Source organism: Sus scrofa, chromosome 11 (assembly GCF_000003025.6).
Source record: "Sus scrofa isolate TJ Tabasco breed Duroc chromosome 11, Sscrofa11.1, whole genome shotgun sequence".
In the NCBI taxonomy this organism is placed as follows: Eukaryota; Metazoa; Chordata; class Mammalia; order Artiodactyla; family Suidae; genus Sus; species Sus scrofa.
The window spans coordinates 42,232,555-42,244,567 of record NC_010453.5 but is presented as its reverse complement, the minus strand read 5'-3'; the positions used below and the strand labels follow the sequence as shown (position 1 = coordinate 42,244,567).

At 33.4% G+C, this 12,013-nt stretch overlaps 1 protein-coding gene across 3 annotated transcripts in view; it reads left to right on the top strand.

Moving 5' to 3' along the window:
• KLHL1 (kelch like family member 1) overlaps nt 1-12,013 on the top strand; it is a 387,090-nt gene that overhangs the window by 176,364 nt on the left and 198,713 nt on the right. For all 3 annotated transcript variants that reach the window (XM_021065654.1, XM_003131017.4, XM_021065655.1), the window contains exon 4: nt 3,935-4,131. In XM_021065654.1, the coding sequence (XP_020921313.1) occupies nt 3,935-4,131 (197 nt within the window). The remainder of the gene's footprint in view (nt 1-3,934; nt 4,132-12,013) is intronic.

Here is a 12,013-nt window from a genome sequence, read left to right as displayed (position 1 = left end):
GGAAAGATTTTCTTTCCCATTGATCTTTTTGTCTGTATTTAGATGAATAGCAATACATTTTAATTACGGCAGCTTCATAAAAGTCTTAAAATCCGGTAGGATTATTATTTCTGCTTTGTCCCTTTTTCAAAATCAGTTTGGTTATTCTGGGCTATTGCATTTACATACGAACTTTAGAATCAGTTTTGTGATTTCTACATAAAGTCAGCTGGGATTTTGATTATGACTATAATAAATTTATAGATTAATTTGGGCTCAATTCAAGTCTTAGCAATGTTTTATCTTCCAGCCCATGGACACAGTATATCCAAACATCACCTACCACCCAAACTATTTTAATTAGAATACTGTGTTGGGATATCCCCTAGACTAATCCTCTAGGTTTGATGCTTCCCTGGCATGGCTCACAGGACTCAGATACAGATATACCTGTTATGTCAAGTATAGATATACTTGTTATGTCAAAAGGATTCAAAGCATGATGAGGAAAGGGAAATGGTGCATAGGGTATGGTCCTGGGAAAACCAGGAGCAAACTTCCAAGGTTGGCTCTTCAAGTGAATAGCACAAGACACACTTTAATTTCCTCTGCAATGAGTTGTGACAAAGCCTGTGAGTTGGCCTGTGAGTTGTTGTTAACAAGGAAGATCCATTAGATATTTGGTGTCCTGTGTTTTATTGAGTGTTGATTATACAGGAAGCCTCTACTCTCAAAATTCAAGAGTCCCAGAAGGACAGCAGGTGTTAGTATAAACCATAATGTTTACAAAACAGTTCAGGCGTAGTGAACCATTTATATTACTGAATGGGAACTCTCTTGAAATCTAACTTTTCAGACACCAGTCTAAAGCAAATCTTGCAAGCAGTCTTTTCAGGAAGAGCAGTTCAGGCCTGCTATGTTCTTTTCTGCAAAAATGCTATTGAGAACAATGAATAAAAATTAAAGAATGTCACTCTCAGTGTTCTGAAATCATAGTAAAACGGAATGTATAAAAATTGTACCTACTGGATGTATCATTTTTAACCGATTTTTACAAGAGCTATGCTAAAAAGCATGCAAATATCTTCTTGATAATCTTACTGAAAAATTTTAGGTAAAATCCTCTGAAGGTCATAAATCATGACAATATTGTATAAATTGCTATACTTATAATCAATTGTAAATAATAGATTTAATAAACTCATGTTATCTCTTCTATATTTTTTATTTTCATAAATATACATAATAAAATCATCTAAAATCTATAAAAATACAGGTTTCTACAATTTATAGAACTTTGCATGTTTAATATTCATAAGCTTAATATAAGTAATATTAAAATCATTAAAACTAGTGTAAGTCATTCAACTTCAAATGAAGATTTTGTTGGACATTATTATTTAATGACAGTGTTATTGTATGTGAACTATAAACACCTCGGAGAATTTTATTGCTCTTGGCAGATGTCTCCTCTGCTAAAATGAACTGTGAAATTTAATATTTTAATAGTTGATAATATCTGAACTACAGGGTCCTTGTGCATTTATTAATATCTTAGAAATTTAAATAAGTATTTCTGACTTTTATCATTGACAATGTCCCTCCTTTATATCAAAATGAAATTTAGGTAGCTAATTTAATAGGAAATTAATATGTAATAAAAAGCATTTTAATTTCCTTTCAATGTATACTGTTCACTTACCTGCTTTTTTCTTCATCAAATCCCTTTCAACATGATTCCTTTGCTCTTTTATTCTTTCAATGAAATCATAAATAAAACATAATATACTTTATCTATTAAACATGTTAAGCTATGGGTGAAATGTCATGTGTGAAATAAAAATTATCCTTCACCCAACTGATTAATTACTAATTATAAAGGGAAACACTTCTTTAAAGTGAAGATATCTATGGCAAATATTATTTTAAACAAGGTACCAAATTTAACACCATCAACAGTAGGATGTACTGACATTGTGAACCTTTCTATATATAAGCACCAAAAAGGGTTCAGCATCACCTTTGTGGTTTTCCTGACAAAAAAGTTCCAGTGAAGTCTAATCATGGGGAATAATATGAAAGACTCAAATTGAGGAATTCTACAAAACCTTTGCTCTGGGCTCTTCACTAATATAAATGCTATGAATAACAAAATCATGCAAAGTTGTTCTAATTAAGGGAGACTAAAAGGACACAACAAGAAAACGTAATGCATGAGACAATTAGATTTTGAATTTAAAGAAAAAAATCTATATTTTATATGGACATTTAGGGAAATTTGCATTATAGCAAATAATATTGTATCAATTTTGAGTGTGTAAATAAAGTCATGAGGGTTACATGGGAGAATGCTTTTTTTCTAGAGAACAGACCAAAGTATTTAGGGGTGAAATATGTGATGGTTAGAAGTACTATCAAATAATTCAGAAACTACAGCATAAATACACACTCATAGGTAAATATAGCAAAATATTAACATGAAAAATTAATTAAAACCATATTGCATTTATTGTACTATCCTTGAACATTATTCTAAATTAAAAAAACTAGAATAAAAGTCTGTTATAAAAAAATAAAAGCATTTATAAAGATTTTTCTTAATAAATATTCTGTCCCTGAAAGCTGAATTTTTGAAAGTAGACTACTTCTCCATGTCATAAAAATAAATATTAATGATGGAAAAAGGAGAGATCTAAGAAAAAAATTGCAGTAGCATCATAAAGTCAGAAAGTATATTCCAACTGACATGAATGCACATCTAAATTTCAATTAAATGAGATATATTAATAATAAAAGTTAGTCAATTATTTTTCCCTATGGTTTTACACTTGAGTTTCAAATGTTGGCACTTATGACTGCTTTAAATTACATATTCAAGTACAAACTTGAGTTTATTTTTGGAGCATTTTTGGCTTGAATATTGAGTATTACTTTTTGAAGCTAAGAGTCCTGGGTGTAGGTTCAGAGACTCAGGCCCCTTATGCCCCTGTATCTTCCATCCACTAAGATCTTATGTCAACTTCAGTTAACTGGTAGAAGAGAAAGACCAGGTACAAAGCACATTTACAGCATAAATGCTTTGATGTGGTAGCAACACACATCTACAGATGTGTATCATGATGGTAGTATGTGGCCTGACTGTGCTCAGGAAAAATGAGTGAAGATATTTCTGTGGAGTATCCATCTATTTCACAAAAGCTTAAGATGGCATAAACCGCTTCTGAGAATGTATGACCTAGAATATGGTGACAGAAAATCTGAATGGAACTAAACCTATTAAATATATGTTGAAATGCTAAATGAAATCTAAACCTAAATAGTTTAACTTAGAAGTTTTCGCACATGTGTTTTATTAGCATTCCAGAAACAACTCCATTATTTAATAAATTATTCCAATAGTTAGAAAAAAGATGCAACACTGAAGAGATCAATTTTTGAGGTTAACTGACCAAAAGAAAAGAAAAATTATAGAATATTATAATCATAAGCACAGTGAATTAAATATACTACTAGCAATATGCAACACATGCACACATAAATATATATATGCTTATTATTCAGATATAGGTATTTCATATGGATATACATATTAATATATTATATTATCACAAATTTAGTGCATATTTTTCTCTCTTAACTTTGTAGATATGTGTTGTGAAACATTTCACTTTTTTTTCCTTAATCCACAACTAAAAGTAAAACCATAATTCCTGATGTATAGGACACAGATGCTTTAGTTGAAGCTGCATTTATATACTAGATGATTTTGGACATTACCAGGGAAAATGCCAGACACTTAAAAAAATTGTTGGCTTTTAGTGAGTTATATGTATTTGGATTATCAATTTAGGTTCAGATCATTTCTAGAAGACTGGCCTAATATTTCGAGTTATAAAATGGTATGTGTCATTTCATGTTTTTAACAGTTTCATAATTCTTTTCACTTAATGTTTAGGTTGCTTGGAATTAAAGGAAGAAACCATTGAAAACCTTCTTGCTGCAGCTTGCCTTCTTCAGCTTCCTCAAGTAGTAGAAGTATGCTGCCATTTCCTCATGAAGCTCTTGCATCCATCTAACTGTTTGGGAATCCGAGCATTTGCAGATGCTCAAGGATGCATTGAATTAATGAAGGTGGCCCACAGCTACACAATGGTAAGGAAATTTAAGTTTTTAATAATAGAGACAACTGTATTATCAGAGGTTAAAATAATTATTATCACTGCACTGAACAACTTTTTTTTTTTTTTTTTGTCTTTTTTGCTATATCTTGGGCCGCTCCCGCGGCATATGGAGGTTCCCAGGCTAGGGGTCGAATCAGAGCTGTAGCCACTAGCCTACGCCAGAGACACAGCAACGCGGGATCCGAGCCGCGTCTGCAACCTACACCACAGCTCATGGCAACACCGGATCGTCAACCCACTGAGCAAGGGCAGGGACCGAACCCTCAACCTCACGGTTCCTAGTCGGATTCGTTAACCACTGCGCCACGACGGGAACTCCTGAACAACTTTTTTAAGTTTCAAATTAATTTTGCATTTTTGGCACACTTTCATTATGGGATATCATACAGTATTTAATAACCTCAAAGTAAAAGATATCACAGAATGGACTTTATGATTGCTTTATGGCTTTATATTGTATAGGCAATATAGATAGATATATTGACTATTTGAGATTTTAAATGGTGTTTAATTTTTTTTTCTTAATTGCTCCTGACATAGCTATCTTTTGACAACTACTTCCACATCTGGCCTTTTATTCTTTTCTTTTTCTTTGTAGTTAAGAGCTAGCAGTTTATGCCACAAAAGCTTTTTATTTTTTAATTTTTTTTCATCTTTCTGACAACCTCTCTACCGTGGACTGAGTTGTATCAACCAAAATTAAAGGAGTCTCTTTTGTGGCTCGCCTGATTAAGAACTTGGTATAGTGTCCATGAGAATGCAGATTCAGTCCTGGCCTCGCTCAATGGCTCAATGAGTTAAGGATCGACATTGCCACAAGATGCAGCTTAGTTCACAGATGTGGCTGTGATCCAGTATTACCAGATTTGGTGTTGCTGTGGCTGTGGCATAGGCCTCAGCTACAGCTCAGATCCAGCCCCTAGGCGGGGAATTTCCATATGTCACAGGTGTGGTGTGAAAGAGAAAAAGAAAAAGAAAATTTAATATTGAAGTCTTACTCCAAAAATGATGGTATTTGGAATTGGGGACTTTGAAGTTATTAGCTTTAGGTGAGGTCACTGTGGTGGGTCCTTCATGATGGGATTGTAGATTTATAAGAGACACTAGAGAGTTTGCTTCCTCTCTCTCCACTTGTGAGGACACAATGCGAAGATGACCATCTGCTAGCCAGGAAGAAAGCCTCACTCGAGAAACAAATCTGCTTATACCTTAAACCTGGGACTTCTCAGCCTCAATAACAAGGAGAAATAAATTCCTGCTGTTTAAGCCATCAGGTCTGTGGTGTTGTGTCATGGCAACCCAATATCTCTAATACACTTTTAATCATAACATAGTATGTTAGGTATGGGTTTGCCTGTATGATTTGTGGAGGGATATTCAGAGGTATAGAGTGTGTCGTATTTATTGGTATAGTGAATATTGGATTTCAGAACTCCTGGGAACTTCTATACTAAGGGGAAATTACTTAGATATATAAACCAGGTGATTTTTTTTTTTTTGTAAATTTGCTTTCAATACTATTTTCATAATGGGTTTAAACTTATGAATTCCAGTCAGTAAATAGTCTTAAAATACTATAAGCCTATTTTATACTTTTTGATTTTGACTGTATATACAAATATGTATATATGTAGGTATTTTAACACCTTTATGAGATATCAAAAATCATTTGAATTGTACATTTTAAATGTTTGAACTTCGTGTTGTGTGTTTTTGCTGTCATTGTTATCTCCATTCTAGAACTGAATAATCATTTACAACAGTTTCATACCCATCCTATTTCATATCCTAGCAATAATCAATCTAAAAGCAATTAATACAGTGCATGGCATATAGCAAGTCTTATATAAAATGCTACCCCTTTTTCTATTGTTATTATTAACATTTTTAGTGATTTAATTGTTATTATTGAAACAATTGTAAAGAATAGAACTTTCCCTTTTCAAATCAAGGGAATAATTCACATGAAATAAATCTCATTAAGCTTTATGGTTGCTATTTATTTAAATACTTATTTTGCAATTTGTCACCTTTTCAAATTACTGACAATTGGCCATTTAAAAATCTTCTCATTATTATTCTTAGATAGAATTTCAATATTATTTTAATTTTCTTCTTTAATCCTTTAAGCAGATTAATAAATGGAAATATAGAAATAAAAGGAAGAAGATACATGTTTTGTAATTCTATAATAAAATTCATTTGAAATAGTCCGTGACAGAGCACAGTACTACTGCTGAAATTATGTGAACCATATAAAATCAATGTAAACAAATATGTAATCAACCAAAATATCAAAGTCCAACTGCTGTCATTTGTCCATTAAAATTAGGAGCTCCTGGTTAGCTAAGCCAAAGAACAATATGTCTCCCTATCCAGAGGGATAATGGTCCCTTCTGGTCTAGTTCAAAATTATTAATTTAGTAATAAACATGTTTTTCTTGCAGCTGCTTGGAATGATCTGCAACTTATCACACAATAGTAACAATAAGTCTTTAAACACTTTAAAATATATGCTTTATAGTAAAACATAAGTAGAACAGAAATATGGAAGAGTTCTGAGTCACTCAATATTCTCAATAACTCTATCTTAATTTACATTTGAAACTGTGAATTGATTGCTGATTATGTCATGTCTATTGGAATCAAAATTATTTCAAATTCTTTTGAAAACATGAAGCTCCAGTATTCTCCAGATTCTCATGGCTTACTATTTTAGTGGAGAAAATTTACTGACCAGTTGTCTTCCTAGATTATTATTTTCTCTAAGTTCAAACACTCTAAAATGAGTGTTTGCATCTGACATTATAATTTCTTGCTATATACTTGCTTCTGATCCATGTTTATTCCTGAATATTTCCCTAACCAATCTATTCAGTCTGTGTTTTGGGAACAGATTTATTATGCTATCTTTTTTTCTTCTTCTTAACTGCTTTAATAACAAACCATCCCAGTTTTACTACTACCTCTGGTACTGAATTTTATTTATTGGCTCTAAATATGTGTTCTTTGCTTGATTTATAACCAACATTATTTTTTCTAATTTTCAATTGCCTTGTCAAAATGTTTTAGCAATGAACTTGATCTTCAACATCCAGATCTTGCTGTCGGTATGCCTTCGCTTTTTATATACTTTGCTATGTTTCCTTTGAAAATTTCACTTATTTATTTGGCTTGAGCTATTGATTTTGTGTGGATGATTTCAAAATCTATTCAGGGAAGGTGTCCCTGCTTGGCAGTGGTTCATGTGCAAAATACTGGAAAATTTTGATTGCAAGCTCAATATTAGGTAGAAGTGTGAAACAAATTTTTAAATATTAATTTAAACTTTGGCTGCATGAAGATAGAGATAGCAACAAAGTAACTGAAGGAAATAGTTCTCCTGTACTCTGTTAATCAGAATTCATTATGATACCTGTTCTTAATTATGGACATTACATTTTAAAAGCATTAGAGAGTGACAAACAGAAAAAAAGATGAGAATAACAATAAGTGTAAACATTTTATAATCAAGTCAAATGAAGAATAGTTGAAAAAATGGCTCCTTAGCTGGATAATACTGGGTATGAATTTGATAGAATGAGCTTGCATTTTTAAAAGTGGTGTTAAAGTGTTTTCTCATTGTTTTTTTCATTTTTTTTAGCATAAGCTTAAAAAAGTAGTTTTTAAGTGTTTTCTCATTTGTTTTTCATTTTTTTTAGTATAAGCTTCTTTTCAAATTAAATGTTATGAAAGAGTAATATTGTTGTTGACCCACTTTGTTTGAAGATGGATGGAAACTCCAGAGTCTATATCAGTCTTCTGACTTTTCTTTCTCTCCTGGTCTGTTTCTGCTGATTCTCAGTGTTACTTCCTTTCAAGGTCAACTTTCCCTTTAGAGGAGACTTCTGGATCTTCATTGTTTTAGAAATACTTCATTGTTTTAGGTATAGAAGATAGAGGAGGAAAAGCCATTATTTCTCCACACACAGATGCAGGGAGATATATGAATAAATGGAAACTTGAAGTCACTTCTAAGTGAGCCCTTGAAAGTAATTTGCTTCACTCTGTAGACTGAGACAGTTGATGGGAGCCTTCTAGAAGTTCTTAGGAATTGAGTGCCTTTATGGTGCTTTTGCAAACAATTCACACTGAACATAAGGTTGAGATCACTAGCAGAAAGTTCCCTGACATTTACTTCGAGAGCCCTTTCAATGGCTATTTAGAACTCCAATTCCCATTCTACAATCTTTCTTACATAGAACATAGAGAGACTAGTTTTCCTAATCTAGCAATGTCTTCAACACATCCAAAATAGCAGGTTTAAACTCCATATTTTGATGGGCATAGTCCTTCACAGCTAGTTTCTGAACAACCACCTGGGCATTTTTCCTAAAAAAATAAATTGAATTCCTATCACCCTTTCTAAATATATGTCATGAATTCCCTTCACTTGGACTTTACTCATGACATTCCTCATGTCTAGAGTCTCTGGTATCTAAGTCTAAGTAAACTCTTATTTCCATTTTAAGTTCATCTATGCATAATAAATATTTTAAAACTTTCTTTGCATTCTCTCCCTCATTTAACCTCTTAGTATACCTTTTCTTAGGATTATGTGATAAGTTTTCTTCTGCAATTATCTTTTATATATTTGTTACGGGTCTGAACAACTCTATTGAAATATTTTATGATAGAAAATAATCCTTTCCATTGAGATTTGTTTTGTCCCAACAAATTATCAGCACTTGTAATATATAAATTAAATCTTACAATTCCCACCAATGTTCTTTTAGATTTATGATTCTCAAAACTCCTGAATTCAGTCATTCAACAGGACTACCCATAGTTTTCCTCTAACTTTCTTTCCAGTCATATTTCCTATCATTGTTTTCCCTTTTCACACAATTCCAGCTATACTGAACTTCTTGCTCTTTTTTGACTATAAGCATATTACCTGTTGACCTTTGTGCTGTTCTTTCTTCCTTCTGCCATAAACACTCTTCTACCAAGTATTTATATCTTTTCTTTGCCTCACTTAAAAATCTGCTCAAATGTCACTTCCACAGAGATTGCTTCTATAGAGAATTCTACAGAAAGTACCATTGCCTTCAAAACTCTCTATTTCCTTACATTTCTTAATATCCTTTAAAGTACTTTAATTCTCAGGTTTATACCATTTATTTGTTATTAAGTGTTGTTTGTCCACCCTCACCATTAATGAGGTATATCCTTGGTAGCATGTTTTTTTAATTTTCTGAACCTGGGAACCTAGATAAATATCTGTACATAGCATCAATTGGTTGAATGAATGAGTGAAGGGGTGAGTGATTGCTGACTACTATGTACCAGGAGTTGATGAAGGTGGCACTGGGGATAAAATGGTGACCAAAATAGGTTAAATGTTGCCCTTAGAGTCAAGTTGAATATGTTGAATGCAAATAATCACCATAAATACCAATTATATGTATGGAAAATGCTACAAAGAAAGAGATTAAAACAAGTAAAGCCTCTTTAAATAAGTGATACTAAAACTGTTATAAAAGATGAAGCAGAATTAGTCCAGTAAAGAGTTAGTTAAAGAATATTCATGACATAAAGAAATGAATATACCAATGATCTGAGATGGGAAGAAGCTTTGTTCTATTTAAGGATATGCAAATGTGTTGGGATGGTGGGACAGGCAAAGAAGAGGCATTGAAAAGGAGCCTGGAGGAGTTCCTGTCGTGGTGCAGTGGTTAATGAATCTGACTAGAAACCATGAGGTTGCAGGTTCAATCCCTGACCTTGCTCAGTGAGTTAAGGATCCAGTGTTGCCATGAGCTGTGGTATAGGTCGAAGATGTGGCTTGGATCACAAGTTGCTGTGGCTCTGGTGTAGGCCGGCGGCTGCAGCTCTGCTTACACCCCTAGCCTGGGAACCTCTATATGCCCTGGGAGCGGCCATAGAAAAGGCAAAAAGACAAAAAAAAAAAAAAAGAAAAGAAAAGAAAATGAGCCTGGAGATTTTGGCAGAGCAGAACTTTGCAGAGTTATGGAGACTTTGTTAAATAATTGAAATAATTGGTATTTTGTATTAAAATAATGGTAACATTGAAATTTTCTGAGCAAGTAAGAGCCAAGATTTAATTTTAAGACTAATCATCAGATAAGCATGAAAAGAAGGCAAGAAGAAAGACCAAAAATAAGGTTAGTACTACATTACAGGCCATTATGTGTATTTGCACACACATACTGGATGAGTGAGAAAGAAAAAGAGAAACAGGTACCTTTAGCTTCTGCCATCTTGTTTGATGGTAATGCTTGTTTCTACTGGTGCTGGTGGTGCACAAGTTAAGCATATAGTATCTATCAGGCATAGCTCTAAGTGTTAAACAAACTTTGGAAATTTAATCCTTTCAAAAGTCCTACAAGATGCATGATATATTTATTGTAAAAATGGTAAAATTAAGGTTTAGAGAATTTAAATAATTTACTCTGGAACAATAGACAGAAAATACTAGAATTTAAGCCTAGAGCTGTCTTTTCACAAATTTCAAGCTCTGACTTATATGCTAATGAATATATAATGATTATATTTTATCCATAATATCAAGTATAATTTCTGATATCCAGAACACCTCAAAATATGGATTACTTGAGACAAATGGACATTATAACCCTAAAACGCAGACAAGAACTCCATGAAGATTTGGCCCCTCAGTGTTTTCATTCCCCCTGTTCATGTCACCCTCACTTTCCGCCCAGTGCTTCCAGCATGACTTGCACCTTTCCACAATGTTTATGCTAGAGGCAGAAACATGGGCAACAAGACTAATTAGAGGCTCTTATGTTCAAGGCCACTATGTCCAGTAGCTTTGAAAAGTAGGAGTATCAGAACTAAAGCATAAAGCCTTCTGAAGTCAGTGTAACAGCAGCAGCTATTTCAGGGTCCAGGACTCTAAAAAAAATCCAGTACATGGTTCACTTGTCCTTCAGGGCCACTTAAGCAATGCCAGAGATAACGAACAAATCTTATTTATGTGGTTTCTGCTTATTGTTTTGAAATACCTGACATTTCTCAAGGTTTGAGCCAGCAGCATGCTTTTTAAAGATCTGTACCAATAACCCTTCTAATAAACTGTAAATTAGAGTTGGCTTTGGGAGAACGAATGGAATAAAGTGCCTTTGCTTTCCAAAGTCATCAAAATAAAATTCATTTCATCCATATACCTCTTAGGACAATTATGTGACATATTTGTACTAAAATGGGGATTTGAATGTTTTATTTTTCTTTCATTAATTATTCTGTGTTAGTCCTTTACAGCATCTCATATACCTATATGGTCTGAGTAATGAGTTTAACTAAGTTGGTATGCAAATGTAAACCTGAAAATGAGCAAATTTTGACTTTCAGAATTTCTTTTAAAATTGATGATAAGTGAAGGTGCTGGGTGAGGACAATAACAAGTTGGAGGACAACTGTCATTGATGCTTAATCTTCACAAACCAGAAGAAAGCATGTGAAAGTCTATGTAGATAGGAACTACCTCTTTTCTTGTTTATGATTTTCTTTGCTTGCTCTGTCCACATTTTTTTTTTTTTTTTTTTTTTTTTTTTTTGCTTATTAGGTCTGCACCCATGGCATATGGCATATGGGAGTTCTCAAGCTAGGGGTAGAATCAGAGCTACAGCTGCTGGCCCGTGGGACCTGAGCCACGTCTGAAACGTCACGGTTGCAACACTAGATCCCCAACCCACTGAGCAAACCCACATCGTCATGGACACTAGTCAGATTCCCTTCCATTGCACCACATCGGGAGCTCCACTCTGTTCCTACATTAGACTGGTAATTCTTTACAGGTAGTTTTCATTTTTGTCCTAACTCACAGTTAG